This window comes from Danio rerio, chromosome 22, assembly GCF_049306965.1.
Source record: "Danio rerio strain Tuebingen ecotype United States chromosome 22, GRCz12tu, whole genome shotgun sequence".
NCBI lineage: Eukaryota > Metazoa > Chordata > Actinopteri > Cypriniformes > Danionidae > Danio > Danio rerio.
Window position 1 is genome coordinate 25705190 of NC_133197.1, and position 27997 is coordinate 25733186.

General features: G+C 38.7%; 3 protein-coding genes across 15 annotated transcripts; 1 reads left to right on the top strand and 2 right to left on the bottom strand.

Moving 5' to 3' along the window:
- Positions 1 to 35: 35 nt before the first annotated feature.
- Positions 36 to 13528, bottom strand: vtg8 (vitellogenin 8). Of its 12 annotated transcripts, none has more exons than XR_012398027.1 (32): positions 12296 to 13528; positions 12164 to 12202; positions 11935 to 12086; positions 10383 to 10631; positions 9881 to 10042; positions 9315 to 9463; positions 9076 to 9226; positions 8798 to 8952; positions 8560 to 8725; positions 8331 to 8456; positions 8037 to 8255; positions 7738 to 7955; positions 7566 to 7663; positions 7360 to 7484; positions 7174 to 7269; positions 6979 to 7098; positions 6320 to 6506; positions 5937 to 6216; positions 5720 to 5852; positions 5428 to 5599; positions 5060 to 5331; positions 4460 to 4666; positions 3069 to 3211; positions 2854 to 2992; positions 2672 to 2783; positions 2391 to 2574; positions 2221 to 2315; positions 1997 to 2091; positions 998 to 1163; positions 781 to 922; positions 607 to 701; positions 47 to 387 (listed from the first exon to the last, which is right to left on the bottom strand). XR_012398027.1 is itself a non-coding variant. In XM_073937711.1 (31 exons), exons 1-30 carry the CDS (start codon positions 12333 to 12335, stop codon positions 816 to 818), a joined length of 4557 nt encoding a protein of 1518 aa, XP_073793812.1. In that variant the 5' UTR covers positions 12336 to 13528; the 3' UTR covers positions 39 to 701; positions 814 to 815. The 12 variants fall into 12 exon arrangements, 6 of the variants coding, with proteins under 6 accessions (XP_073793812.1, XP_073793807.1, XP_073793809.1 ...); XR_012398026.1 differs by having other exon boundaries at positions 55 to 387; positions 814 to 922; positions 5428 to 5629; XR_012398028.1 differs by having other exon boundaries at positions 36 to 701; positions 814 to 922; positions 2195 to 2315; positions 5428 to 5629.
- LOC101886000 (uncharacterized) lies at positions 12296 to 23924 on the bottom strand. Of its 2 annotated transcripts, none has more exons than XM_073937728.1 (9): positions 22829 to 23924; positions 22636 to 22736; positions 17813 to 18172; positions 17470 to 17719; positions 17060 to 17386; positions 16780 to 16995; positions 16609 to 16696; positions 15624 to 15678; positions 12296 to 13528 (listed from the first exon to the last, which is right to left on the bottom strand). In XM_073937728.1, exons 4-9 carry the CDS (start codon positions 17603 to 17605, stop codon positions 13343 to 13345), a joined length of 1008 nt encoding a protein of 335 aa, XP_073793829.1. In that variant the 5' UTR covers positions 17606 to 17719; positions 17813 to 18172; positions 22636 to 22736; positions 22829 to 23924; the 3' UTR covers positions 12296 to 13342. The 2 variants fall into 2 exon arrangements, with proteins under 2 accessions (XP_073793829.1, XP_021325277.3); XM_021469602.3 differs by having other exon boundaries at positions 17498 to 17719; positions 22829 to 23560.
- LOC141380278 (uncharacterized) lies at positions 23885 to 27986 on the top strand. The gene is made up of 2 exons (XM_073937732.1): positions 23885 to 25460; positions 25542 to 27986. The coding sequence occupies exons 1-2, from the start codon at positions 25013 to 25015 to the stop codon at positions 27908 to 27910; spliced, it is 2817 nt and encodes a 938-aa protein (XP_073793833.1). The 5' UTR covers positions 23885 to 25012; the 3' UTR covers positions 27911 to 27986.
- The last annotated feature ends 11 nt before the right edge of the window (positions 27987 to 27997 follow it).

Sequence of the window (27997 nt, forward strand, 5' to 3'; positions counted from 1 at the left end):
TCATATTCAAACATTTATAACAGAAAGAAATATATCATATCACAAACGTGTTTTGGTAGTGTTTATTTATTTCAGAGCAACACTTTTTAATAGTTCTCTATGTTAAAGTTCAACAATGCATTTGGTGTCAGAATTAACAATGAACAATGTTTTTCACAGCATGTATCATTCTTGGTAAAATAATTTATACATACATTATTTTTCCTGTTAGTTCATAATATACAATCTATCGTTTATGTATGTGACTATATCACATTTTGTTAGATATCAAAAATGCATAAAACAATTGTAAATATTTATCAGCCAAACCAGATTGATAGATTTCAGAGCTTGCATTTTATTTATTTAAATTTTGTAATACAGGGTGATTCAAAAAGAATAGCACAACTTTGAAAATATGTATTTAATCAAAGAAACATGATGGAATCTTGGGTAATTTATCAATGTTAAGAGTACTTAAAAGTTTTTTTTTTTTCAGTAGAAAACAAGTTCATAAATGTTCAATATGCCACCCTCCAGACACTTAAGGGACAGCAACCCGAAAGTTGTGTTATTCTTTTTTAATCACCCTGTATTTCTACACCAGGACTCTAAAAAGACTATCACTCCTCTGTACATTTACAGATCAATTGAGCTTCTGCAGTTTCTCTCAGATCATGAAGTTGCTGTTCAGATTTGCAGAAAGTGTCAGAGTTTGAAGTCTATAACAAAACGATCAAATAATACTTCAGTTAATGAAACAAATCTGTAAAATATTGTATCAACTCTTAGAGGACATACTAAACAGAAGGTATGAGTGTTACACAGTCTTACAACTAGTCCTCAATGAAAGACACCACAGGCTGAGTGGGGGAGCATTTGGAAGCTTGCCAATCTGACCTCTGCTTCCTCAGTGTCATTGTTTCAAGCTTTGTGTGACATTCTGGGGAAAATATATACAATAAAAGCATTGCACTGAAGTGAATTCTCATTGCAAAATAAGCAGCTTAACACCTACGATCAGCATCATGACAACTCTCAGCAGGAAGCACCCACGAGTGGGCAAAACCGACTGAGCTCTTGGTCAGGTTTTCATTGGGTCTGCGATATTCCTGCTTGATTTCTCCATCAGCCTTTTCACAGATTCCACGAGTCTGTCCCTTCATCCTGTCCCCAACATAAATCTGAAAAAAAAAAAAAAAATAGGAGAATTATGTTACATTAAGTGTATTATTAAAAAAAAACCTGAAACCATGTTAATCCTGCAACCATTATATTTCTGACCTGCGGAATTAAAATTACAACCCGCAGATACAGCAAAAGTAGCCCAATTCCACAAGAAATTGCAGACCTGGCAACAATGTTAACTACTGAATTTATCTACATGCCATTTTTTATACATTCCTCAAACTAAACCACCCCTAGGTTTCTGATTTTTTTATAGCTGATATGAGCCATGATTGTACACAAAACATTTATTTTTTCAGCACAGGAAAATCAGTTCAGTCCTTGTTGCCCATGTGTGTGAATTATAAAGTAAATTTTAACCTTGTCTACTGTAAACTATCATCCAATGCCAATTCTGTCATGCATATCCTCCTGATTGGTCAACTTTAGATTGATTGACAGGTAAGCTTCTTTAACTGAACACAACTCACAAATTCAAGGCAACCGCTCCCAACTTTAAAAATGGAGCTTGTGAGCAGCTCAACTTGGCTCATAGGTTTCTCTAACATGGTACAAGCCACAAACAAATGAGCATCACCGATTTCCACTTGACTTCTTTCGATGGGAAAATAATGTGTACAAGCTCATACAACTGCAAAAAAAATCCCTTATTTTTGCCCATTAGTTTGAAGTCTTGTCTTTATTTCTTGATTGTTTGGTTTCCTTAGGTACTCTTTGGTTTATTGATTATGCTCACCAGTTCCTTGTTGTTTCAGTGTATTTAAGGACCTCCATTAGTATTCGCATTATGTATGACACACATTTACTGGTTTGACAAGTTATGTCTTACCTCCCACTGGTCGGCAGCATAATAGACCTCATTTAGACCATGGCCTGGTGCATAGAAAGCAATCCCTGCACCTTTCTTCTCAATGTGTATGGTTCCTAAGAGAAAAACAAAATGCACAGAAAAACACCTTCCTCTCTTGGAAACTGACCAATATTTCAGCAAATGTCATATTTAATTGCAAACTCTAGACTTTTATACCAAATTAAAGTTGAGAGAACTTCAACCTGTTGGGTGATGGTATGGAATTTTGTTAGTTGTTACTTCTGTTCCATTTATTCTGACCTTTATTACACTGTCTTGTTGGTACAACTGAACAGCACTGTTGTGGAAGCAAACATTTAATGTTATAGCGAGGTTTCATTTGTAAAAATTTTTATGAGCATGGAAGACTTACATGTCTGCCACCTTAATGCTAAGGACTTCATGCTTATAGACATCATCCTTTTTCATTAGGATTAAAAATTTATGCTCGGAAGTACAGTCTTGAACTAGGACTTGGTAGAAGGAAAGAGGAATTTCACAGTTATACGTCCTATGGTTGAATGTTGTCAAGATGCTTCTGACTTTGCTGCATTTAGCTAAACAGGGAAACAAAACATTCAGAAAATTATCGACTTTATGTAGATTATTGTAAATATGCATAAATGAAAGTCCATCCTATGATACTTTACTTACCTGAACTAGCCTCTTTATACAAGTTTTGAATCATCTTTATGACATTATCTTCTTGATAGGCCTCAAAAGGCAAAGCGATTGGAAGGACCAAGTTTGTCTTTGACAAGGTCATCTGCAAATTCACAAATTACAGAAAGTGCTGTCGAAAGGCATGGTAAACCAATCAATCAATTCCTACTTACCAATGGGGTTTTGATAATAATATCCAATGTTCTTAAATCTTGAACAAGTATAATTAGTTCTATCTGTCGCTCAATGTTTTTTTCATTGCTAATGGTCAGTCCAGTCATTCCAGCTGCACCAGGAATGTATCCAGCCACACTTAAAAAGTAAAGAAAAATGTGTTGATATGTTTAAATTCAATAAGTGGAAAGTCTTCAAAATGAATGAATCAAACCTCTTGGAATAGGCGGTAATGAATCTGGGCACCTTCTCACACTTAACTTTGAGATAGACCATAGGACTTGGACCATGGTGGCCAGTCCCACCTTTGATGGTAATTGCATATTTTGGGCTCTCTGCTCCCCAAGCCATCTTTGCCTAAGTAAAGGCAAATCATTTACTTTTCAAAAAAATAAAAATAAATAAATAAACCATCCCGGGCTCATTGTGGAAACGTAGCTCCCGGGAGGTACGTATTAGAGCGGTTTTTGTTTTCGCGGATCCTGCTGTGCGCTCTTTTTTGCGTCTCGGGCGCCTCTCGGGAGCGCGCCATTCACGCCCGCGCTGTTCTCGCGCAAAAAGCCGCCGGATCAGCCGACCCGGCCACCCTCCTTTTCCTCCTCCTCCTCTTCCTTCCCTAAACCCAAGTGACAGTTTGCAAAAGCCGTCCAGAAAAAAAAAAAAGCAAAAGCCCTCGTCTTCGATTTCGACCTCGTTTTCGGATCCCACCGCGTTCTCGCCCTTATTTTTTGGATTAAGTTTTTCATCTTACCTGATTTCTGGAACCGCTGTTCCCCGGACTCGATCCCGGTCGTCGTCCGTGCGGCCGGCGCCTCCTCCTCTGGGCCTGCGCTCTGCTGACGAAACGCTGTGAGCTAAGCGGACAAACTGGTTGCATTGGGAAAGCCTTCCACTCGGAGGCGAGCCGTCGGCCGGCGAGCGCGGGGAGGAGGAGCGGAGCGGCGCTAAAAAAACTAAACGCGGCTGTACGTACCTTTGGCCACGTAAATTGCGGCCTCCAGAAATTTATTTTTATTTTTTCCGCAGGGCTACGTTTCCAGAATGAGCTTGGGTTGAAATAAACAAGTTTCCTTTCCTGCTCCTGGAGAGTCACCGTCCTGCAGAATCTAGCTCCCATGAATTCAATTCAGCTTTATTTGTATAGCGCTTTTACAATTTCAATTGTGTTAAAGCAGCTTCACATAAATGGTCATTCTAACTGGATCAGGGTAGTTCAATTTTTAGTGTTTAAGTTTAGTTCAGTTTAGCTCAGTACAGTGTGGTTTAAAATCATCACTGAGAGTTCAAACACTGAAGAGCAAATTCACTGATGCGTAGCTCTACCGATCCTGAACCATGCAAGCCCGAAAAAAAACCTTGCAAGCCAGAAAAAAAACCTTGAGAGAAACCAGACTCAGTTCGGCACGACCATTTTAATTTCTCCGCTGGCCAAAAGTCTTGTGCAGAGCTGCAGTCTCAGCGGTGGAGGCTCACCCTTAAAGAGATTTAATGGAAACCTCCAGGCAGTGGTTAAAACTAAACTTTACAAGACTTTGGCCCTCCAGGAGCAGGACTGGACACATTACAGAATGAGGTAACTGTAACCCATTCCCCTAAATGTCTTACAACAATTGTTTGCTTGCTCATCAGGACAGCATCTGCACACATTTTCCAGTTGTCCTTTGCTGCAATAGAAACCACAATCATCTGCACCCTTGAGTTGGGCCGGTCCACATAAGCAGTCAGCTGGTACCCCAACAACTTGTGATCAACTCTCACAACACGTCCAATAATAGCAACCACTGGAGGAACCGAGTCTACAAGTGATCTAGTCTGCAGACATGAAAAAACATATATTACTTAATTGCTAAAATATTTATTATTAAAATATTTTATTAAAAAATATTTATTATTAAATCTAAACTGCAGATGGGAATTACACCCCCCCACCCCCCATGAATGACCTTGGAACTTGTTTAGTCCAATGGATGGTTCCTAATGATTCAACATAAAATGAAAATAGTTGTACAGTTAATACACTACATGATTTTAGCCCTAATTGTCATTTCAAGGTCTATTTTTGACAGGCCATTAGGCTAGTTTTGTTGCAAAAATGTGGCAACCCTGGTTAGAATGTACAACTGTGTTGCTATCCATTGACTTTGAATGGGTAGCATAATAAATAGTGAATTCTGGAATTATCTTTGTGAAAAAGATAAAACTTACTTCAGACAGATGGGAGATGGAATCGTGAACAGAACTGCTGGAACTAAAGCTGCGCCTGCTGGAACTTGGAGCAATTTGGATTTTTTTATGGTTAAAGAACCGGGAGCTTTTGTCCCTTTTTCTTCCCTCAAGGATTTCCCTTAGTTTCTGCAGGATGGTCTTGATCTTGGGAGTCTTTAGGTAAACATTGTTAATTTCTTTAAGGAGCTTTTTAGCAGCTCTGGCACCCAATTGGACCTCTAGTTCTAGTCCCTCAACAGCAGGGCCGTCAGCTGTTAACAATTAAAAATAAATAAATAAATAACGTGACCATTATTTTAAATAATTTGAGATTAACTTTGATGTCTTGCATAGTCTCTCACACTTGCCTCGAGCTATGTTAATATGCATTCCATGCTGTCCAATCATGTTATAAAGTGTGGTGTTTTTAATAAAGGCAGCATTACAGGACAAAACTTCCATGCATGTTTTGATCCCAATGTGAGGTATAACAGAACAAAGAGTTTTGTGAACTGGAACAATACTCCTCAGTTCAGGATCCTTGACAGGTGGCATAACAGGTTCAGATGACTGTACAGGCATACATTAAATGGTTAGAATTGTAGAGATTGCCAGAATTTTTAACATGTATTTAGTCAAGCAAATATATTACTATCTTACCAAAGCTCCAGGTGAAATGATTGATGTAAGTGTGTTTTGAGAACTTTGCACAACAACCATCTTTGGTAAAGTGGGTTTAATTATCTGTGCATTGACATCCTCAATGTTTCCGGCTGCCGATAAAGTTTCGAAACTAGAGTTGAACAAGAAGCACAAAATGTTATTGATGAGATACACAGTGGTGAAATGATGGAGACAACTGTGAACTGTTACGTACTGTGCAGTCACAGCATGCACTGGAAATGCAATAGGAAAGGTCTGCAATTTGAAATTAGCATGTGTGATGTCAAATTTTCCAACCACTTTTAGAGGCATCAATGTATGGATCTTTCCTCTGGCGATGGAAGCAGCTTGAATAAAACCAGTGTTTATTCCAGCTACAGCAAAAGCCTGCAAGGCAATGCTTGGTGAAATTTCAGCAGTCACTTTGACATCTGTCTTCATGAGATGAGCAACACTGGTCAATTCAGTTAGAGGTGGTGTAATAATTGCCTGGACTGGACAAAATGGCAATAAGTTTATAAAGTAAAGTACAAGTACAGAATGTACATGCATGCTCTTATTCTTAAAATGAAATAGATTCTTAGAGGCTTGTTTTACCGTTCAGATTACCAGCAACAACAGCAGCAGCATACAAGCTTAACTCCATGGGTACACCAGCTGCTGATGGGAAGATGTGACGCACTTCACCCATCAGCAGGGGCTTTGCGTACTGGAAGACAATGCCATTCTGCATTTTTTTAAGAGCCTCCTCTATCAGTTCAACCATATGGCCTTCAGTAGTGAACTGTAATAGAGATTTAACTCTTAGTTTCATGGTAATTGTTCTAAAAATTTTAGGAACAAAATATAAATTACTTAGACATGACAGCTGATGTTGAATTCACACTGTAAGATTTTAGCCTTGAGATTTTGGAAAATCGCTAACAAATGCCCAAAATCTGAGGCAAATTGGTACTTGTTCATGCGAGCAACAATCACTTCATCAAAAAACTGAAAAACACATCGGCAATGACGTACAGCTAATGAGAGAGCAAGATACAGGATAGGAGGAATTTCAAGGAGTAGCTGTAGACTACAATGTCAGAATAAATACGCTTTACAATAACATTTAACAGGAACAAAACAGAATCATTTGCAGCCGTACATTTACAAGAATATGTATTAATGTGTGAAAACAGCTGTCATCTGACAACTTTAAAACTCATGCAGTGTGAACTTGTCATTACTTCAAGTGAAATTTTAAAGCTATGCTCTACCTGTATTGCCTGTTCAAGAACTGCTTTATCAACATTCGCAAATGCAATCTCTTGTCCAAACAGTTTAATATAGATGGAGCCTATGTGCTGCTTCTTTGACAGGGTCTTGAATGATTTCAGCTGCAATATACCAAATAGACAACAACATACATGAAACTGTTAACAGACAGTGCATTTATAAAATGTTTCACCTACAGCTTGAAACAGTTGTCTAATCGTTGGCTGTCCATCCTCATTCAGAAATGGAGATTTCAGAAGAACCTCCTGAATCCCATCAGTTCTGATGCCAACCTGAGAGAAAGTACTGTACTTTAGTGAGGTGCAATGCGAATTTAAAAAACTAATGACATAGAGAAGTATTGTATCACCACTGCTACTCACCTCAAAAACATCAGCAGCTGCTCCAGCCAGGTAAGCATGTACTTTAGCTACAACAACTCTCGGCAGTATAGTGGTGGCATCGTTGATGAAGAAAGCACTAGCAGCAGCACCATCCATGAGAGGGTCTAAACAAATAAATTCAATAACTTCAGAGAAAAATATTTCTATCCATGCAACACCACTGGAGATCCAAATAACATTCTTACATGTATAGCCATCCAAGAGAAATGCTTTGCTGTAAAGAAAGCTAAGTTTGTCCAGTTTTGGGCTCAGTATCTTGATGGCAACATTGCAGGCAATGGCGCTAAAAAAGACCAAGGTGGATGTTGAGATTTTTAACATCTACATATTGAAAACAGTTTGTTTGTGTAAACTCACATTAAAGCAAAATCAGGTGCTGTGCTTCTTGCCAAGGCTTTCATGTGAGAGTATGCAAAACTAGACACTTGTAGATTTTTTTCTGATCGGAGACCACGTGCAAGAGTAATAACCAGACCCATGCTTGGCTTTGTCTCAAAAATCACAATCCACGAGAGCATGCGTAGCTCTGGGTGAAGATCTTTGTTCAGAAAAAGTTGCAGAACTACATTCAGGACCTGAAGTGCAAAGTAAAATCTATAGTGTTTAGTCTCACATAAACATCATTTAAAAAAAATAAATAAATAAATCTGACAAACCTGTTTAGATTCCTTTTTAGCAAGAGCCTTCAGAGTCAAAATGGCATCCACTTGAACTCTCATGGGAAACTGATGTATGTGTGTTCCAAATATTGGTAGAAACTTTGTGATGTATTTGATGCTAGCAGGGTGGGCGGCATTGCCCAGTACTTTAAGAATCAAGGTGATCTCTGCAATATCAGCCTTTGCAGACACCTTAGTAGCAATCTCATGAATATGCTTAAAGAAGAAAACAGAAGTTGGCAGCATATCTACACATGCAGTCAAACAAATCATTTAGTGAATTCACTTTACCTTCAAAAGCTCAACTGGACATTCAAGAGCACCACTGCAATAGCGGGCAATCATTGTCCCATAACCAAGCATTGCAATTTCACGTAGAACTGGGGTTTCTTGAACTTTATGATGCAAAGCCAGGCTCTATTGTGATTACACAAAGTATGGAGCAAGTTCAGACATTCTCGGGCACACTAAATTAGAAGTTTAAGAAATTAAAATTTTGTGCAGATATGAAAGTACGCACAGAGTACATCTTAATGGAGTCCAAATTAGCTGTGACCATGTGCACAGCAACCAGAAGGACCTGAGTGAACTCAGAAAAAGATAGTTCACCTGCCAAGAATGTCTTCTTGATGAATTTTAAAGCAGCTAGTGTGCCAACTGCAGGAATAGCATCTAAAATCCATTTCCTTAGAGAAGAATATATGAGTTACTTTTAGAATAATAATCGTTTCATTCTGTGAAGATGAAATTCTGTATACCTGAAATTTGGCCTAGTTTTAAACTGAGACCATATTCCCTCAACAGCATCCACACTCGCAAAACGCATAAGCTGGATAACGTGGATAAATTTCAGAGGTACATCTTCATGGACTTCTTTTTTTTTGGTTGCCAGATTATTCAGAGCATCTAGTATCTTAAAGAGAGATGCAACATTTTAGTTTACACTATTAAAAATAATCTTTCTTTAATTTGGCATTTCATTATTAACACTTTTAACCCACAAAAGATAAAATAACAATATGAAATATGTTCTTACCTGAGCCTGTGCATCACTTATTTTCATGAGCTGAATGGGACTCCAGAGTGTTTCAGTGCTGAATTCATACTGTAAAGTTCCACGAGCTAAATAGTCAGCGCTGATTGGAATTATGTCAGTTGTCATTATCTCCAGAAAGGTCAAAGTTTGTCTGCAATGTTAAAAATAGAACTGAATTACACGAAACAATTTAAACACATAATAAGATACAAATAAGTGTGCAAGAACAAATGTTTTACCTTGTTTCCATATGGGTAGCATCACCAATTTCATATTGAGGTGTAAACTGATGAATCTCTCGGACGGTTGCTTCAGTAATCATAACACCATTTGGAGCTGGCTTCAAGATGTAGCTGTAGGTTACAGCTCCAGAGTAACTTTTTATTTTCTGTTTAATAATGTGGAAGTAACAGAATATTTGGTGAAATATGTCAACAGTAAATGTTCATCTTGCATTCCAGAAATAATACCTTTACCTCTCAAGGGCAGTTTGGAGTAGAAACAATCATGGCATCAAGGTTTAAATATAATCCTAAACATAAAAGTTGTCCAAAAAGGCTTTCATTAAAAGCCTGTTAGAATTAATGATTTCCTAGGGAAAATAATTTCTTAGGGACTTTTTTCTGCCATTATTTTTTCTGTATGTCAAATTTATAATGTAAATAATACAATATGGCACAGGCGTGCCTTCCCAAGAACAGCCCTATATCATACATCTTTCATCCCTCTCAGGTGTAAACCCATCAAAGGAATTAACCCTCGGTTGGAAACCCGTTTTTAAGCATTATCTATTTTGTGAACTGACCTGCTGACATTCGATACATTTCTCAAGGTAAGACAAGCCAACATCCTTCATTATCCTCTTATGGCAAGAGGTAAGATCCTTGGACTTGATAATAGTGGTGTGGTTGTTTTCTTCATCTTCACTGATCACATATTGAGTCTTGCAAATACCTTGAATTCCATCCTAATCAGAAAAACAACTCAAATTTAAGTTTCAGCTGGATGAACTGCTTAGACTAGACCAAATAAAATAATAGTGATCCATAATTTTTCAGTAATAAAAATGTTAGATAGGTTAAAAATAAACAATTTAGGTTAAGGTGCAAATCTTTGGCAAACTAAAGTCAAAGTAGTTTTTTCACAAGATGGTTATGCTTTTACAACTGGTCACAGATACAACTTCGGCGCAAAGACAATAATAATTCTTAGTCTTTCACTTTTTTACAGAGCCAAGGGGAAGGCTTAGGCCTTCATAGGGGTATAAAATAGAATTGGGATTGGTCCTAAATTTCAGTCTGTCTCACCTCCTGAATCTCGTAGACATTCTGGGTCTTCTTGAGGTTGAGCTGAAAAATGTTCAGAATTCCCCTGTATAGGTTGATGATGATAGTTGGGACCAAACTTGGTATGAACAGCTTCCCTACCATACCATTGGTGTACTCAAACTTGATAGGAATCTGAAGCTGAGCAGCCAGTTCTAAGGTAAATTTAGAAGTGACAAAAGTGTCCTCAGGCCAGATACCACTGTATTCAAACAGCTGAGGATTTGAGAGCTGAAACAAATAGGTAGATCTTGAGTTTCTTTGCAAAAACTATTGGTGGAAGAAGTAAGGCAAAGCTAAAGAGGACCTTCACACTGGAGGAACTTATTAGAGGCTTTTTGGAGATACATGGTAAATGTTCTTTTTTTGGTAGCAACAAAATATTGCCCGGGGCTATGTCTGCTTGCAGTTTCTGTTTTCACAAATCCACTAGAGGCCACTGTGTATATTTTTTGGCAATTTTAAATACGCTACTGCAGAATGTTTTCACATATGTCCAACGCTGTACAAGGCAAGCTACCTAATCATGCCAGAAAAACCATCTGTACAGAGGTAAGTGGTCAGCAATAAAACAAAAAGAAACAAGTTGTGGTGGCATCATATCGCCCTGTTTTACAGACATAGCCCTGAGCACACATTTCAGTTCCAAAAAATGTAGTCCTGATCCTACTTTAGAGAAGCTTCTAACCAAGCACAATAGTGATGCAAGTGTACAGTGACGTCACTAGTGCACATTGAGTGCATTGTGCCTGACATTGCATCTCTGAGCGATGCAATCTCAGCTTGCATCAAAAAGGCTGCGTCTAGATACTATTGAAAAAATCTGGTGACTAGTTCTCAACCCGGGCTCATTGTGGAAACGTAGCCCCACGGACGATTCTGCGGACCGCGATTTACGTCCCGGGAGGTACGTATTCGAGCGTTTTTTTGTTTTCACGGATCCGCGATGTGCGCGCTTTTTCACGCCTCGGGCGGGCGCCTCTCGGGAGCGTGCGGCGTTCGCGCCCGCGCCGTTCTCGCACAAAAAGCCGCCGGATCGAAAAAATTAAAAGCAAAAGCCCTCGTCTTCGATTTCGACCGCGTTTTTGGATCCTGCCGCGTTCTCGCCCTTATTTTTCGGATTCCGTTTTTTGTCTTACCTGATTTCCGGAACCTGCTGTTCCCTGGACTCGATCCTGGTCGTCATCCACCGCAGCCGACTCCTCCTCCAGGGCCTCCGCTCCGCCGACGCAACGCTGTGAGCTAAGCGGACAAACTGATTGCATCGGGAAAGCCCTCCACTCGGAGGCGAGCCTTCGGCCGGGGAGCGCGAAGAGGAGGGGCGTAGCGGCGCCACACCGCCCCGCAGCGTTCGCTCGAAAAAAACCAAACGCGGCCTTTATGTACCTCCGGCCACGTAAATCGCGGTCTCCAGAAACGTCCGCGGGGCTACGTTTCCAAAATGAGCCTGGGTTGCAAGTTCTTATAACTAGCCCAGTTTCTATAGCAGCCCAGTGCGAAAGCCCCCGAAAAGGGCATTAAATTCCTTTGATACCTTAAGCAAGAAAATATTGTCATCTGCCGCACTGATTAAAACTTTGCTGTTGATCTTAATGCCAGCTCGAGCCAGATCTTTCTGGTGAAGACCGCTGAAGAGCAAAGCCTCATATCTGTACACATAGGTCTGGGGCCCTGCCAAATGAGGAACTAAATGTGCAAAACAATTTTATAAATGTTTAAGTATTATTTCTTCATTGTAAATGATGATGGTCAAGACTGCTTACCAAGATGCATCTGCTGACTTGTTGAAATATCAAAGAAAGCTTTAATAATAATATAAATAATCATAATTAAAGAAATTACATTGGTAACTTTGTATAAAGTAAGACATTTTAAATTCTAGTAGTTCAACTTACCCACAAGGGCAATAGTGAAGGCTGTGACAAGAGTTTTCATAATCAGTAGTTCTGCAAAAACACTATGTCAGTCAAGCTTTTGCTGGCATAATACAAATCTCAAAATGTATGATTAACTAAGTAGAATCAGCCAGTTGCGTTTATACTTCCACCAGCTCATTGGTCTAACATTGCAATTCAGGTTAACCTGACTTTAGTGCTTAGAATCATGTGACACTGATGACTGGAGTAATGTCTGCTGAAATTTATACCTTTAATCAATGGAATTCATTATATTTTAATAAATATTCACATATAAATCATTTAAACTGAATTAATATTACAACGTTTACTGCTTTTATTTTGTTTTATCACAAGCAGATGACCAGTAGTATACGTAGATGCATAGCTGCATAACCCAAATCAAGTAAAACACCATGACTACATCAGTCAAAACAACCAAACAAAAAACTATTAGTTGGACATGACAAAAAAATATGTTGCAAATTCATATCCTTAATGTTAAATCTATAATATTTAGAGGCTGCATCTTTCAAGGGCCTAATTTTTACTTGGATACCTAGAGTAAGTATACAATATGTTAAAAAGCAAACACTTAAAAAATTAACAGCTTGCTAAAAATAAATTTTATAATGTAAACTTTTTTTCTTAAATGCATATTAATGGACTTAAGTGAACAAACAATTAGAGAATCATGTTTTGCTTTCATACCTGTAGGTTGGGGTTTTACATTGTGGTTTTTACATTCATAATTAAGAACTATGTTAAATGTAACTTGAAAACACAATACTTAAACTTTTTCTATGCAACTAAATCTGAATATCACTATACATTATCCCACATACTACATGACAACTTGCCCTAAAAAATAAACTAATGGACATGAAATGTTTATTTGTGTTGTAACTACTCTATAATACAGTTATAGTTATTCAGTATATGAGAATACACAATGCAGAAATCGATTATTAGGAACTGTGGTTATTTATACAATTTCTATCTACAAAATACAGTATCATGATTGGCTCACAAGAGGGCAACAGCGTGTCATTTGAACATAACTGTGGTATAGTGAACACTGTCTGTTTCTGGGCTGTCTGCTGGATGTTCAGCTGTAGGGTTTGAAGATGTGGGTTTTGTGATAAACCTAATGCTGGAATAGTGAACATCTGGATTGTCAGCATCTGCTTTCGGTCTGATGTCACTGGATGTGTTAATGTTCACTGTGTCAGACTGGTGGAGTAAAAACAGTATGAGGAATGGGTAACACTTTATAATAACTACACACTATAAATCATTTATTAAGCATTAGCAAATAGTGAATTTATTATCCGTTATCCGTTCAGGACACCCTGGATAACTTTTTTTTATATATTAACAGATTTGTGTGTGTTGAGCATCCGTTAAGGCAATGTTAGCACCTGTCAGCTTTAATTGTGGGGAAAACTGGATAATTATGAGCTTTTGTCAGCTAATTTCAGCTTCCAGTTTTAAAATGATTTTTGGGGCGGGATCAAAATCGGCGACGTAGCGCAGTACTGCAAGTGCAATGATGACGCATCGGTTTCTCATTATTATTCAATTATTATTAGTCGGGAGAGCAGCACGAGAATTACAGAATGGCGGACGGTGTCTTTTATCAGGAGTTCGTTCACATTCAGACACATCACCGTGCTGCTGTGTTCGCCTAAATCCTCCAGATTACCAGCAGGGCTAATGGTTAAAATAGACAGGTCAGGAGACCTGCTGCACTGAGTCTGCTGGATACGGGGATTGAGGGAGAATCCTCATTTATACGTTTTACATGAACACACTTATCTTTATAATTATATAAATTGTGGTTATGTGTACATGAAATTACGAATAACAAATGTAGCAGGGCATTAAATCACTATTTATTTCTTTGCATTTTAACTTTGTAAGCTATAAACTCATGCGTCTCCTCACGGTTTGTCTCATTTTGTGAGCTAGCTTCGTTCGCTCACGTTCTCCCCTGCTGGCCACGCCCACTCCTGCCCGATGCTCGCGGAGCTCCACGCCCATTAATCATGCATCTTTTGAAAAAAGTCTGAAGTAGACTTTAACCGAAAGTGGGGGGTGTCATGGCCCTTTAAGCATTACCTCTACATTAATAAGTGTTAGTAAGCAGTTTATATAGGCAGCTACAAGTGCTCTATTCTTGACTTACAAACATATTTATAATGTGCTTAATAATTGTATTTTTATACTTTGTTAAGGATTTATTTTTCATTACTTAATTAAGTATTGCATTATTTGAAAACCATTTGTATTTAAGAGTTGTTTAGGGTTTTTAGGATCATTCAGAATGAGTTAGTAAATGATTAATAAATTATTGAAATCAACGTTTATATGTCTTATTATTCAGGCATTTATTAATGGTTACTATCTATGTTAATAAATGCTTTTTTTAACTCTCCAGTTTTGTGACCTAAAGTGAGGACTATGTATGCTTTATAAATCCCTTATAAATGACAAATAAAGGCTCATTTATATTCTAAACAGGAAAAATGACATTATTCATTCCTATTCATTTAAAGATGCACAAATGAAACTGTACTTCAAATGAAAAATAAATCTTTGCCACCTCATCTAAAATAAAATCACTGTAGAGTTTAAACATTGCATCTTATTATATTGTTCAATTATTATATTGTTGTTGTTGTTTTATCCAGTTTTATGTAGTATTTTGACACTCCTGTTATTTGGCAATGATTAAACTTTACAGTAATTTTACTTTTTAGAAAAGATTGCAAATATTATTGTTCATTTGATTCTGAGCCTTTATTTGTCATTAATAAGGGATTTATAAAGCATAAATAGTCCTCACTTTAGATTAGGTTACAAAACTGCACGAAGTTGAGCTAATAAAGTATTTATTAACATATTAGTTAACTATTAGTATATGCCGGAATAATAAGAATGTTGATTTCAATAGTTTATTAATCATTTACTAACTCATTCTGAATTATCCTAAAACCCTCAACTACTCTTAAATACAAATGGTTTGTAAATAATGCAATACTTAATATAGTTATGAAAAATAAATAATTAACTAAGCATGAAAATACAATTATAAAACGCATTATATAGGTGCTTATAAGTCAAGAATACAGCATTTGTATCTGCAGTTATAAACTGCTTATTAACGTTTATTAATGTAGAGTTAATGCTTAACAAATAATGAATTCACTAGATGCTAATGCTTAGTAAATGATTCATAGTGTGTAGTTATAAAGTGTTACCTGAGGAATGTTTAGCATTGGAAATAAACTTGCGTAAAGTTTAATTTGATTTGAGCAATTCTTACCTGCACCTCTTCTTTTTCAGCTCTGTGGGGTTTAAACAATGTACATCTTCTCCATCTTAAAGGAATAAAACGATTATTTACATTTATTTTACTGGGCTGTTGAATGCTCAATTTTGATTGAGTGATAAACGTTCTAAGGTGTGCAGTTATTTTTAACCCAGGCTCATTCTGATTACGTACCCCTGTATACATATATGGGATCGCAAAATACGTCCCCGAAGCTTTTTTTTATTTTATTGCAGTTCTTGTTCATGCAAATCCGCCAAAATCCTCTTTTTCAGATCTCAAATTTCTCTCACGAGTGCCATTCACACCTGCTGTTTTCACGTAAATCCAGGTCACTGTCAACTGACTGACTGACCAATCAATTCATTTGACTGACCGACCCCGTAGTTGCAGTCAACTCAGCTCTGTGTTTCATGTCTGTCGATGTACTTGTCAAGCTACTGGACAAACTGGTAACAGCGGAAAAGCTATCCATACAGAGGGATGTGGTCAGCTTACAAGCGAGAAAGGGAACGCCATCATTCCGCCCGATAGCATTTGGTTTAAAGATGAAATGCAGCCATACGCAACTCTGGCTGCATAATTCACAATCTCCAGAAATGTATATATGGCTACGTTTTCAGAATGAGCCTATATTGGTTATTTTCTGGTAAATGCAGAGCTAAAATTGTTCCCGGACCGCATTACTGTTCTATATTACTACACTGAGAAAATTCAGTAGTTTCAAAGTGACAACAACTGTGAAACATCACATCAAAACAAAACAGAAGGCTTTAGTTGAGATGCTTAGGAAATTAAAACTGGACACAATCATTGTCTTATGTCCTGTCTTCAAATACAACATCTAAAGAATATGAGCGGAATAACTAACTCTGGTCTGGTGCATTGAATTATCTGAAAATAATGCTCACTCAAGATGCAATAGAAAGATATATAGAGGGTGGGCCATTTATATGGATACATATTTTAATTTACTGACCTGATCCACAGGACTCCAATGAGCGCAAAACTCAAAAACACACACAGTATGACTGCAGTGTTTCGCAGTGCTGTGCTTTTCTTTAGGCCTAAAAAAGTATTTAAGGAAAAAATAATTATAGCAGAAATTGAGAAGATCAACTGAAGCACATGTGTGATGGAGATATTTTACCTCCTATAGCACAGGAGAACTCTTGAAGCTCTTCATTGCTGACCATTGCTGAGTCCAGGTACAGCTTGTTGTCTTTAGTGAATCCGTCCGTTACCTGCCGTCCGTTCTTGTACCAGATGTAAGTGTGTTTGTTACTCAGAGTGCATTTAGTTGAACAGCTTAATATCACCTTTTCTCCCTTTGATACAGTGTGTGGTCTGCTTATCACCTGCGTATCTGAAAAACAGAACACAGTCAATAGTTCGTCATCACAAGTAAGATGAAAATATCGTCCTTGTACCTGTAACAGTGAGAATGACTCCAGGTGAACCAGAATATGTTCCTCCTGTTTTGTCAGTGATGATCCTGAATCGATATTCTCCAGAGTCGCTGATCTTGAGCTCTTTGATTCTCAGTTTGTTTTCCACAAACTCCACACGACCAGCAAACTGATGCTCCTCACGCAGATCCCTGAAGTCTCCAACCTGACCATAATGCCAGAATGTTTTATTAATCGTATTATCAGCGGGATGTGAGTATGTGCAGGAAATGTCTACTGTTGAGTTGACCAAAGCACAGACTCTTCTAGAGGTATAAGACACATCCCAACAGCCACTCTTAGAAACACCTGAAAGAGTCAAGAATTAATATAAAATTCAAACTCATTTAAACTCATCTGTTAATATTTACACTTGAATGAAAAAACAGTACTGGATTTTGTGGATGATCTGACTCTTACACACAGACGAGGAGGGATTTTTAGAGTCTTGATAACAGGAATAACTGCCAAAATCTTCAAATGACACCGTAATGTCCCTGGACAATGTATGTGTGAAATACTGTCCATTCTTCTTCCAGTAGTAATAATACCAATATTTAGAGGTGCAAAAAGAATCGCAGGTCAGTTTTACACTGTGATCTGTTGAGTCTGTAGGTGCAGGATTCATCCATATATACAGGACTGCATAAAAGTAATGAAAGGAAATATAATTAATATAATTATTTCATCAAGACAAAGAAATGAGTTTAAAAGTGAATCTAGACTGAATTTTACCTGTGACTGTTAGGTTGACGGCAACTGAGGCGAGACGTTTATCTCCATCTCTCATGATGAACATGAGCTGATATTCTCCAGAGTCTCGCTCTCTCACATCTGATATTGTGAGTGTCCGTGTGTCTGCTAAATAAGCTTTTGAGATTTGCTGTTTCACCCTTCCTGAGTAGTCGGAGTCTAATGTCAAATCTTCAGCTTCATCGTTTTTTCTCCAGTTAATATTTTGTTTCTGACTGAACCAGAACACAGTTTTGATGTTGATTTTGTTGTAATAGCATGTAAATGTCACCTCAGATCCCTTCACAGCACAGATACTGTATTCATCACAGCTCACAGGGTGATGTTCCAGTGTTAGAGAGCCTAAAGAAGAAGCCATTTGTTTAATAAAATGCAGTTTAGAGACAGAGATGAGGTCCAGACTTAACAATCTCATGCCCACTACCACATGTACAGCAAGTCATTTAATCTTGTTTAAAAAATGTTGATCTTTATTCTTTATCTTGCAAAGTTGTTTTAAAATATTCAGTAACACTTTTTTAAAACTGCACACTCAGAATCATTTATAAAGCATTAGAAAATAGTTAATCATATGTTAAGCATTAACTCTACATTAATAGATAGGTACAGTTGAAGTCAGACCTATTAGCTCCCCTGAATTATTAGACGCCTTGTTCATTTTTCCCCAGTTTCTGTTTAACAGAGATAAGCTTTTTTCATCACATTTCTAAACATGATAGTTTTAATAACTTATTTCTAATAACTGATTTGATTTATCTTTGCCATAATGACAGTAAATAATATTTTACTAGATATTTTTCAAGACACTTCTACACAGCTTAAAGTGACATTTAAAGGCTTAACTAGGTTCATTAGGTTAACTAGGCAGGTTAGGGTAATTAAGCAAGTAATTGTATACCGATGGTTTGTTCTGTATCAAACAAAAAATATAGCTTAAAGGGGCTAAAAACTTTGACCTTAAAATGGTGTTTTAAAATTTTTAAACTGCTTTTAGTCTAGCCGTAATACAACAAATAAGACTTTCTACAGAAGAAAAAATATTATCAGACATACTGTAAAAAATTTCCTTGCTCTATTAAACATTATTTGGGAAATATTTAAAAAAGAAAAAAAATCTCACAAAAAAACTCATCCAGCATGTTTTTTTTTTTTTACACAGCGGATGCTCTTTCAGCCGCAACCCATCTCTGGGAAACATCCACACACACTCATACACTACGGACAATTTAGCCTACCCAATTCACCTGTACTGCATGTCTTTAAACTGAGGGGGAAACCGGAGCACTTGGAGAAAACCCACGCAAACGCAGGAAGAACATGCAAACTTCACACAGAAATGCCAACTGACCAATCCGAGGCTTAAACCAGCGACCTACTTGCTGTGAGGTGGCAGCACTACCTACTGCGCCACTGCGTTGCCTATTTACACATTATGTTATGGAATATTTTTTCATTATGTGAAAGTAAATGATTAATAAACTACTCCATTTAACATTTATAGTTACTCGGTATGTTAATAAATGCTTCATTATCATAGCTGCATGCAGTTTTGTGATCTAATATAATAAGGAATATGTATGCTTTGTAAGTCTTTCCTAAATGACAATAAAAAGTTCAGTCATATTCTAAACAGAAAAAAAGTTAATTTACAAGAGTGATTCATGACAAAACATTAATTTCAAGATACACAAGTGAAAAACTGTATCAAATAAAAAATAAATGTTTGCCCTCTGATTTAAAAAAAAAAAACATTGCTAAATAACATTTAACAAAACATTTTATTGAAATAATTTATGTCTATTATATTATATTGATGTTGTTGTTGTATTTTGACTCTTGTTATTCAGCAATGTTTAAACTGTATAGTAATGTATTTTAGAAGAGATTGCAAAGATTTATTTTACATTTTATACTGAGACTTGATATGTCATTTATGAGGGATTTAAAAAGAATGCATAATCCACAATTTAGATTAGGTCACAAAACTGAATGAAGTTGTGTTAATAAAGCATTTATTAACATTCAAAGTATGTTACAAAGTAATGTTAATATTCTTCAGTAATAATAGTAACAAACTTTATTCTAAATAGTGCCTTTAAAAGCCGCTTCTCAAAGCATTAAACAATGCAATAACGATACAATACCGAAAATGTGCAAAAAAATTAAATAAAACAAATTACCAATAGATCTAAGATGTGTGTGAGGAACAACCAGTATTTTTGACTGAGATGAACACGTTGCAACCCAAGCTCATTCTGAAAACGTAGTCCCGCGGACATTTCTGGAGACAGCGGAATACATCCCGGGAGGTACGTACTGCTTCATTTATTTTTTTTCAAGCGAACGCTGCGGGGCGGTGTGACGCTGTTCCCCTTTCGCGCTCGCCGGCTGACCGCTTACCTCCTTGTGGAGGGCTTTCCCGCTGCAATCCGTTTGTCCACTCAGCTCACCGTGTAACGTCGGCAGGCTCGAGACGCGGAGAGGAGGAGTCGACCACGACATTCGGTTTCGAGTCCGGGGGAGAGCAGTTCCAGCAATCAGGTAAGACAAAAACAGAATCCCAAAAATTAAGTGAACGAGTTTCGTGACAGGGCGAAAACGCGGTGGAATAAAAAAAAAACAAAAAAAATCAGGGCTTTTATTTTTTTGGACGGCTTTTGTAAACCAGTAAAATTGGCTTTTGTCAATCAGTAAAATTGGTTGGGTTGAGGGAAAGAGGAGGACGGTCAGCCGATTGGCCGGTCGCGCAGTCAATCATCCGGTCAGTCGGACAGCGGCCTCTGGCGGGTTGACGCGAGAACAGCGCGAGCGCGGTTCGTTCGAGATGAGAAAAAGCGCACAACGGCGGCCTCTCGCGGATTCGCAAAAACTGCAGCCGTACATACCCACCGGGACGTATTCCGCGGTCTCCTGAAACGTCTGCGGGACTACGTTTCCACAATGAGCCCGGGTTGACACAATCCAAGGCTTTAAATGATGTTTAAAGGCTCCAAAAGTAAGCATCATTATTTTAAATTCTACACTATATATAACTGCAAGCCAATGTAAAAATTCTAATACTGACAAAATGTGACCTTCAATCCTTGTGCCTTTTGAACTGTGTACATACTTGAGCTTAATCAGAGTAGAATTAGAAACACCAGCTAAAAGTGCAGTACAATAGTCTAACCGTGAGATGACAAAGGAATTTATACATTTTTCCGCAGCTGTAAAGTTTAACATAGGGCACAGCCTTGCAACATTTCTGAGATGGAAAAAGGAGGCTTTAACTGTGTTTTGGACAAAAGAATCAAAAGACAGGTTTGCAACAACTTTAAGGTTTCTCAATCTAAGAATCTGGATTTCAAAAGCAGAGCGATCAAGAGTCAGGTACACCAGACCAGCTTTAGAAACTTAATGTTCAAAGCCAATGAGCATAACTTCAGTTTATTCATACATGTTCTGATTTCAGTAATGCAGTAGGACAAGAAAGCAAGATCAAGTCGCTTATGGGGCATGCTTGAATATAAATTTGTGTATCATCTGTATAAAAATGATAAAACAGGCAAAGAGATCTTAGAAGATGGCCTAGAAGTAATAGGTAAATGTTAAAAAAATAGCAGGCCTAGTACACCAATGAAGACACAAAGTTAATATCAGATCTGCAATCACCAATAGAAATAAACTGGTAAGGGTCAGTAAAATAAGACCTAAACCACTTTAAGGCAGTCCCAGAGACGCCAGACACATTCAATATGACTGTGCAAATAAGTGGTCCACATTATCAAGTGCAGCCCTTAAATGCAACCCAGGATCATTCTGATATCCCTATATACATTTCTGGAGAGAGCAGAATACATCCCAGGAGCTACATTTTTTGCAGTATTAATTTCCGTGAATCCGCCAGAGGTCACTGTGTACACTTTTTCAGATCTTAAATTTCTCTCACGAGTGTCATTCAACCCCTCCTGTTCTTATGTAAATCCACCAAAGGCCGCTGTTGACTAACTCACTGACAGACTGACCAACTGACCGATCCCCCCACCCTTCCAATTTTTTTAAACCCAACCACAGGTTTTGAACACCTGACTAAAATGGTGACTCAACAATATGCTCAAGTAACTTGTAAGATTTGAAATTAGATGGTTGTTGTTGGCATGAAGTGCAACATTATCCTTTTTAGGTAGAGGGGATACAGCCCAAATCTTCAATGATGCATGAACAGGTTTGTAAGGAGTCATTTATATTACTGAGGACAACAGGAGACATGGCATCAAAGCAAAATTTAAACAGGCTAGTGGGAAAAGGATCAAGAAAGGAAGTGGTTGTTTTCATGCTAGATATGACCGGTTTCAGTCTCAGTGTCAAGTTGAGTAAAGTCAGCGAGAAAAACACCAATGAACTCAGGTGAACGGTGATCCCAGGAAGCAGCATCAGGTGAAGCTAAAATTTGTTTTATGAACATTCTTTTGAATAATAAAAAAAAAGAAATGAATTACGTAATTGCTGAGAAACAGGGATAATGAAGACAGCATTATTGACTTGGAGCAGATGATTAAAAGTTTTAAACAAAATTTTTTGGGTTTCCTTGGTTGTTCACAATAGTCTGAGAATATACAAGAAGACCTTGTAGACTCAATTATTGCCCTGTAGTCACTAATAAGGTCCTTTCAAGCTAGACAGTAAACATTCAAGCCAGTCAGAAACCATTTACGTTCCATTTTCCTGCAGGCAACCTTCTTAGTGTGCAGATTTTACTTAGTACGCAGAATTTACAATGACATTTAAACATTACAGAGGAGATTAAGATACAGTGATGGTCAAACCTGGGATATGCAGCAGCAGGATAAGTGGAAAGAGTCTGGAGTTCATGATCTTCACTTTGCATAACATCATAAATACAATGTAAGACACAAAACTGCACATCCTAAATAAGAAACAAACACAATTATATAAATCAAATCATGACTATGACCTCACATTTTCAGAAAGACATTTTAAAGATTAGATTTAGCTTACGTGTTGCTGGTGTTAGCTGTAGTTTCTGCTGTCTGCTGTAGAGATTCAGCTGATCTGATTTCCTTCCCTTTTCTTGCTGCTATTTTTTAAAAAGTGAAAGACTATTTTTACACCACAAACTTTACCATCAAACTGAATTCAGAAAGTCAGAATGAGCAGTTATTGTACATAAGCTGTTCAAATTGAGTTATTATGTTATATATTATAAAAATGTATTTAAGATATTCCAAAGTGGTGTACTTTTTAATAAATTAATTACATGCATTCATTAAAACATATGTATCAACCAAAAAACATTCCACTGACATCCAAAATGCTAGAGAAAGTTAGACCTTGTACTTTTTATTTTTATCAGGTTTTTCTGCACACTGGCAATACTTCAGTTTATAATGTCTGACTTCATTCATTCATTCTTTTCCCTTCAGGTTAGTCCATTTTTTTATCAGGGATTGCCACATAGGAAGGAACCACCAACTATTTCAGCTTATGTTTTACGCAGCTGCACGTTTTACCCTTCCAGCTGCAAAAGCACTGCTCAAATGCTTTATTTGTCATACAGCCTGAAATCAAATCACATTCCAAATAGTTTCCAGGTTTTAAAATGCGCTTTTTCAGCCTTCTCCCAACCTGTGCATTTCTACAACTTTATCCAGAAGATCTTTTGAAAGGAGGGTGTAATGTGAGTAAATGTATAGATTTTCACAGGGTATGATGATTTTATATAGGCACTACTTTCTAAGCCCACAAGTCCTGTGTGAAAGTAAAAACATCAGTCATCAATGTGTTTACTATTATAATAACAGTAATTATTAGACTTGAAATCTAAATGTTGCAGGTTCGATTCCTGTTCTCAGAAGGAATTGTAAATGGGGAGGTAATTAACTGCACTTTCCCCACCTTCGATACAAAGCAAGGCACCTAACCCCTAATTGCTCCCGGGGTGCAGGAAGCAATAAATGCCCACTGCTCCAGGTTTAGGCTTACTGTGTGTGCTCTCACTTCTCACTCATGTGTGCACTTGTATGGGTTTAAAAGCAGAGGACTAATTTGCTTAAAAGGAGAAGCACTTTAGCAGCATCTAGAACAGCAGCCTGTAAGTACATTTAAGATTTGTTTCAGTTGTTGTGTATGGTTTGAGGACTTGTTTCCAGCTGTTTGTGTAAAGTTGTAGGACATTTAAACTTGCTTTCAGTTGTGTATAATACTAGAAGTTGTTTAGCCACTGTTTCCTTGGTTACTATAAGAGCTTGTGTAGCGAACGCAGACGCGGTTTCGCGTCGTCCGCCTCAGTTTCGGCCCTTGTTTTGACTCGGGAGGCGTGTCCAAACGCCAGGTAACCACTATATAGTGAGCACGGTAGCATTAGTCGGCAGGAGAAGCACTTTAGCAGCATCTAGAACAGCAGCCTGTAAGTACATTTAAGATTTGTTTCAGTTGTTGTGTATGGTTTGAGGACTTGTTTCCAGCTGTTTGTGTAAAGTTGTAGGACATTTAAACTTGCTTTCAGTTGTGTATAATACTAGAAGTTGTTTAGCCACTGTTTCCTTGGTTACTATAAGAGCTTGTGTAGCGAACGCAGACGCGGTTTCGCGTCGTCCGCCTCAGTTTCGGCCCTTGTTTTGACTCGGGAGGCGTGTCCAAACGCCAGGTAACCACTATATAGTGAGCACGGTAGCATTAGTCGGCAGGAGAAGCACTTTAGCAGCATCTAGAACAGCAGCCTGTAAGTACATTTAAGATTTGTTTCAGTTGTTGTGTATGGTTTGAGGACTTGTTTCCAGCTGTTTGTGTAAAGTTGTAGGACATTTAAACTTGCTTTCAGTTGTGTATAATACTAGAAGTTGTTTAGCCACTGTTTCCTTGGTTACTATAAGAGCTTGTGTAGCGAACGCAGACGCGGTTTCGCGTCGTCCGCCTCAGTTTCGGCCCTTGTTTTGACTCTCGAGGCGTGTCCAGCTGAATTCAATCAGCTAGTGCTTTGGGGTTATATAAACAACTAGTTCACCGCGGCAGCGGTCGCGGCAGCCTCGTGTGAAGACCGCCTCGTGTGAAGACCGACGAGGGTAAAGACCATCGACTCTACCTGCGCGACTCCACCGAGCAAAGACACCGACAAAGCACTTCAGTGCTTTACTGTATTGTTTTACTTTACACTTATTTTTTTGTTGTCAGTGCACTTTTATTATGTGTTTTCTAATTCCTGTTGTTACTAACACTCGCAAAACACGGGAGGTACGCTGCAGGCGTAATCCTCACAACCTTCGTTCAATACATGTATCTACTATTTCACAACTCTCTCTCTCCGTGGGCCTCTGGAACTGTCAATCAGCTGTTAACAAGGCTGATTTTATTACCTCCATAGCTACATATTCTGACTATAATCTCATGGCTCTAACTGAGACCTGGTTGAGGCCGGAGGACACTGCTACACATGCTACTCTTTCTGCTAATTTCTCTTTTTCCCACACTCCTCGTCAGACAGGGAGAGGGGGTGGGACTGGACTACTAATTTCCAAAGAATGGAAATTTACTCTGATATCGTCCCTGCCAACAATCAGCTCCTTTGAATTCCATGCAGTCACCATTATCCACCCCTTCTACATAAATGTGGTTGTCATCTACCGCCCACCAGGTAAATTAGGTCACTTCCTAGATGAACTGGATGTTCTTCTCTCATCTTTTTCTAATTTTGCCACTCCCTTATTGGTGCTAGGTGACTTCAACATTTACGTTGACAAACCGCAAGCTGCAGACTTTCAGACTTTGCTTGCCTCTTTTGACCTAAAAAGAGCACCTACTTCTGCTACCCACAAATCAGGTAATCAGCTAGACCTTATTTACACACGACACTGCTTCACTGATCAAACAATAGTAACTCCACTACAAATATCTGATCATTTCCTTCTGTCTCTCAACATCCACATTACTCCTGAGCCGCCACACACTCCAACACTGGTTACCTTTCGCAGAAACCTACGATCTCTCTCACCCAACAGACTATCCACCATTGTTTCAGACTCTCTTCCTCCATCTCGCAAACTCACTGCACTTGATTCGAACAGTGCCACTAATACACTCTGCTCCACACTAGCATCATGTCTAGACCGATTATGTCCTCTTGCATCCAGGCCAGCCCGTGCCAGTCCTCCTGCACCCTGGCTCTCAGATGCTCTCCGTGAGCATCGCTCAAAACTTCGGGCTGCAGAGAGAATTTGGCGGAAAACTAAAAATCCTGCACATCTCTTAACATACCAAACTCTTCTGTCCTCTTTCTCAGCTGAGGTTACTTCTGCAAAGCAGACGTATTACCGTCTGAAAATCAACAATGCCACTAATCCTCGCCTACTTTTTAAAACATTTTCCTCCCTCCTCTATCCTCCTCCTCCACCCGCATCCTCCACACTTACTACTGATGACTTTGCTACATTCTTCTGCACCAAAACTGCAAAAATCAGTGCTCAATTTGCTGCACCTACAACAAACACGCAAGATACAACACCAACACCACACACACTCACCTCTTTTTCTCAGCTCTCTGAGTCTGAGGTGTCCAAACTTGTGCTATCTAGCCATGCAACCACCTGTCCACTCGATCCCATTCCCTCTCATCTCTTGCAAGCCATCTCTCCTGCAGTCATACCAACACTGACTCACATAATTAACACATCTCTTGACTCTGGTTTATTCCCCACTACATTTAAGCAGGCTAGGGTAACCCCACTGCTAAAGAAACCCAACCTGGACCATACGCTACTTGAAAACTACAGACCAGTATCCCTGCTTCCATTCATGGCCAAGATTCTGGAGAAAGTAGTGTTCAATCAAGTCCTGGACTTTCTTACTCAAAACAATCTCATGGACAACAAGCAATCCGGCTTTAAGAAAGGCCACTCAACTGAGACTGCCCTGCTCTCGGTCGTGGAGGATCTCAGACTGGCTAAAGCAGACTCTAAATCATCAGTCCTTATTTTGCTGGACTTGTCAGCTGCTTTTGACACTGTCAACCACCAGATCCTGCTATCTACGCTCGAGTCACTGGGCGTTGCGGGCACTGTTATACAATGGTTCAGATCTTACCTCTCTGACAGGTCATTCAGGGTGTCTTGGAGGGGAGAGGTGTCCAACCTACAGCATCTAAACACTGGGGTACCTCAAGGCTCTGTTCTTGGGCCACTTCTCTTCTCCATCTACACATCATCTCTAGGACCAGTCATCCAGAGACATGGATTCTCCTACCACTGCTATGCTGATGACACCCAGCTATACCTCTCTTTTCATCCTGATGATCCCTCCGTTCCAGCTCGTATCTCAGCCTGCCTGTTGGATATTTCACACTGGATGAAAGATCATCATCTTCAGCTGAACCTCGCAAAAACGGAAATGCTTGTAGTTTCTGCCAACCCGACTCTACACCATAACTTTTCAATCCAGATGGATGGGGCAACCATTACTGCATCCAAAATGGTGAAAAGCCTTGGAGTAACGATTGATGACCAACTAAACTTCTCTGACCACATTTCTAGAACTGCTCGATCGTGCAGATTTGCACTCTATAACATCAGAAAGATCCGACCCTTCTTATCTGAACATGCAGCTCAACTCCTTGTTCAAGCTCTTGTTCTCTCCAAACTGGATTACTGCAACTCTCTACTAGCTGGGCTTCCAGCTAACTCTATCAAGCCTCTTCAACTGCTCCAGAATGCAGCAGCACGGGTTGTCTTCAATGAACCTAAACGAGCACATGTCACTCCGCTGCTAGTCCGTTTGCACTGGCTGCCAGTTGCTGCTCGCATCAAATTCAAAACTCTGATGTTTGCCTACAAAGTGACTTCTGGCCTAGCACCTTCTTATCTGCACTTACTTCTGGAGATCTATGTGCCCTCCAGAAACTTGCGTTCTGTGAATGAACGTCGCCTCGTGGTTCCATCCCAAAGAGGGAAAAAATCACTTTCGCGAACGCTCACGCTCAATCTGCCCAGTTGGTGGAATGAACTCCCTAACTGCATCAGAACAGCAGAGTCACTCGCTATTTTCAAGAAACGACTAAAAACTCAACTATTTAGTCTCCACTTCACTTCCTAATCTGCAATTGCCTCTTTGAATATCACACTAATTGTACAAAAAAAAAAAAAAAAAAAAAAAAAAAACTACTAACACTTCCCTTCTTAG

Excerpts from the sequence above, each read along its gene's own strand:
- LOC101886000 (XM_021469602.3), bottom strand. The coding sequence starts at position 22,735 with ATGTGCAGTTTTGTGTCTTACATTGTATTTATGATGTTATGCAAAGTG. Across the intron at positions 17,720-17,812 it reads CGTCAACCTAACAGTCACAG|TCCTGTATATATGGATGAAT; the intron begins GTAAAATTCAGT and ends ACTTTTATGCAG. Across the intron at positions 15,679-16,608 it reads ATTGGAGTCCTGTGGATCAG|ATGGAGAAGATGTACATTGT; the intron begins GTCAGTAAATTA and ends TATTCCTTTAAG.
- vtg8 (XM_073937706.1), bottom strand. The coding sequence starts at position 12,335 with ATGAAAACTCTTGTCACAGCCTTCACTATTGCCCTTGTGG. Across the intron at positions 5,332-5,427 it reads GCATATTAACATAGCTCGAG|CTGACGGCCCTGCTGTTGAG; the intron begins GCAAGTGTGAGA and ends AATTGTTAACAG. Across the intron at positions 2,092-2,220 it reads TCCATACCATCACCCAACAG|GAACCATACACATTGAGAAG; the intron begins GTTGAAGTTCTC and ends TTTTTCTCTTAG.
- LOC141380278 (XM_073937732.1), top strand. The coding sequence starts at position 25,013 with ATGTGTTTTCTAATTCCTGTTGTTACTAACACTCGCAAAACACGGGAG. Across the intron at positions 25,461-25,541 it reads TGTCATCTACCGCCCACCAG|GTGACTTCAACATTTACGTT; the intron begins GTAAATTAGGTC and ends TATTGGTGCTAG.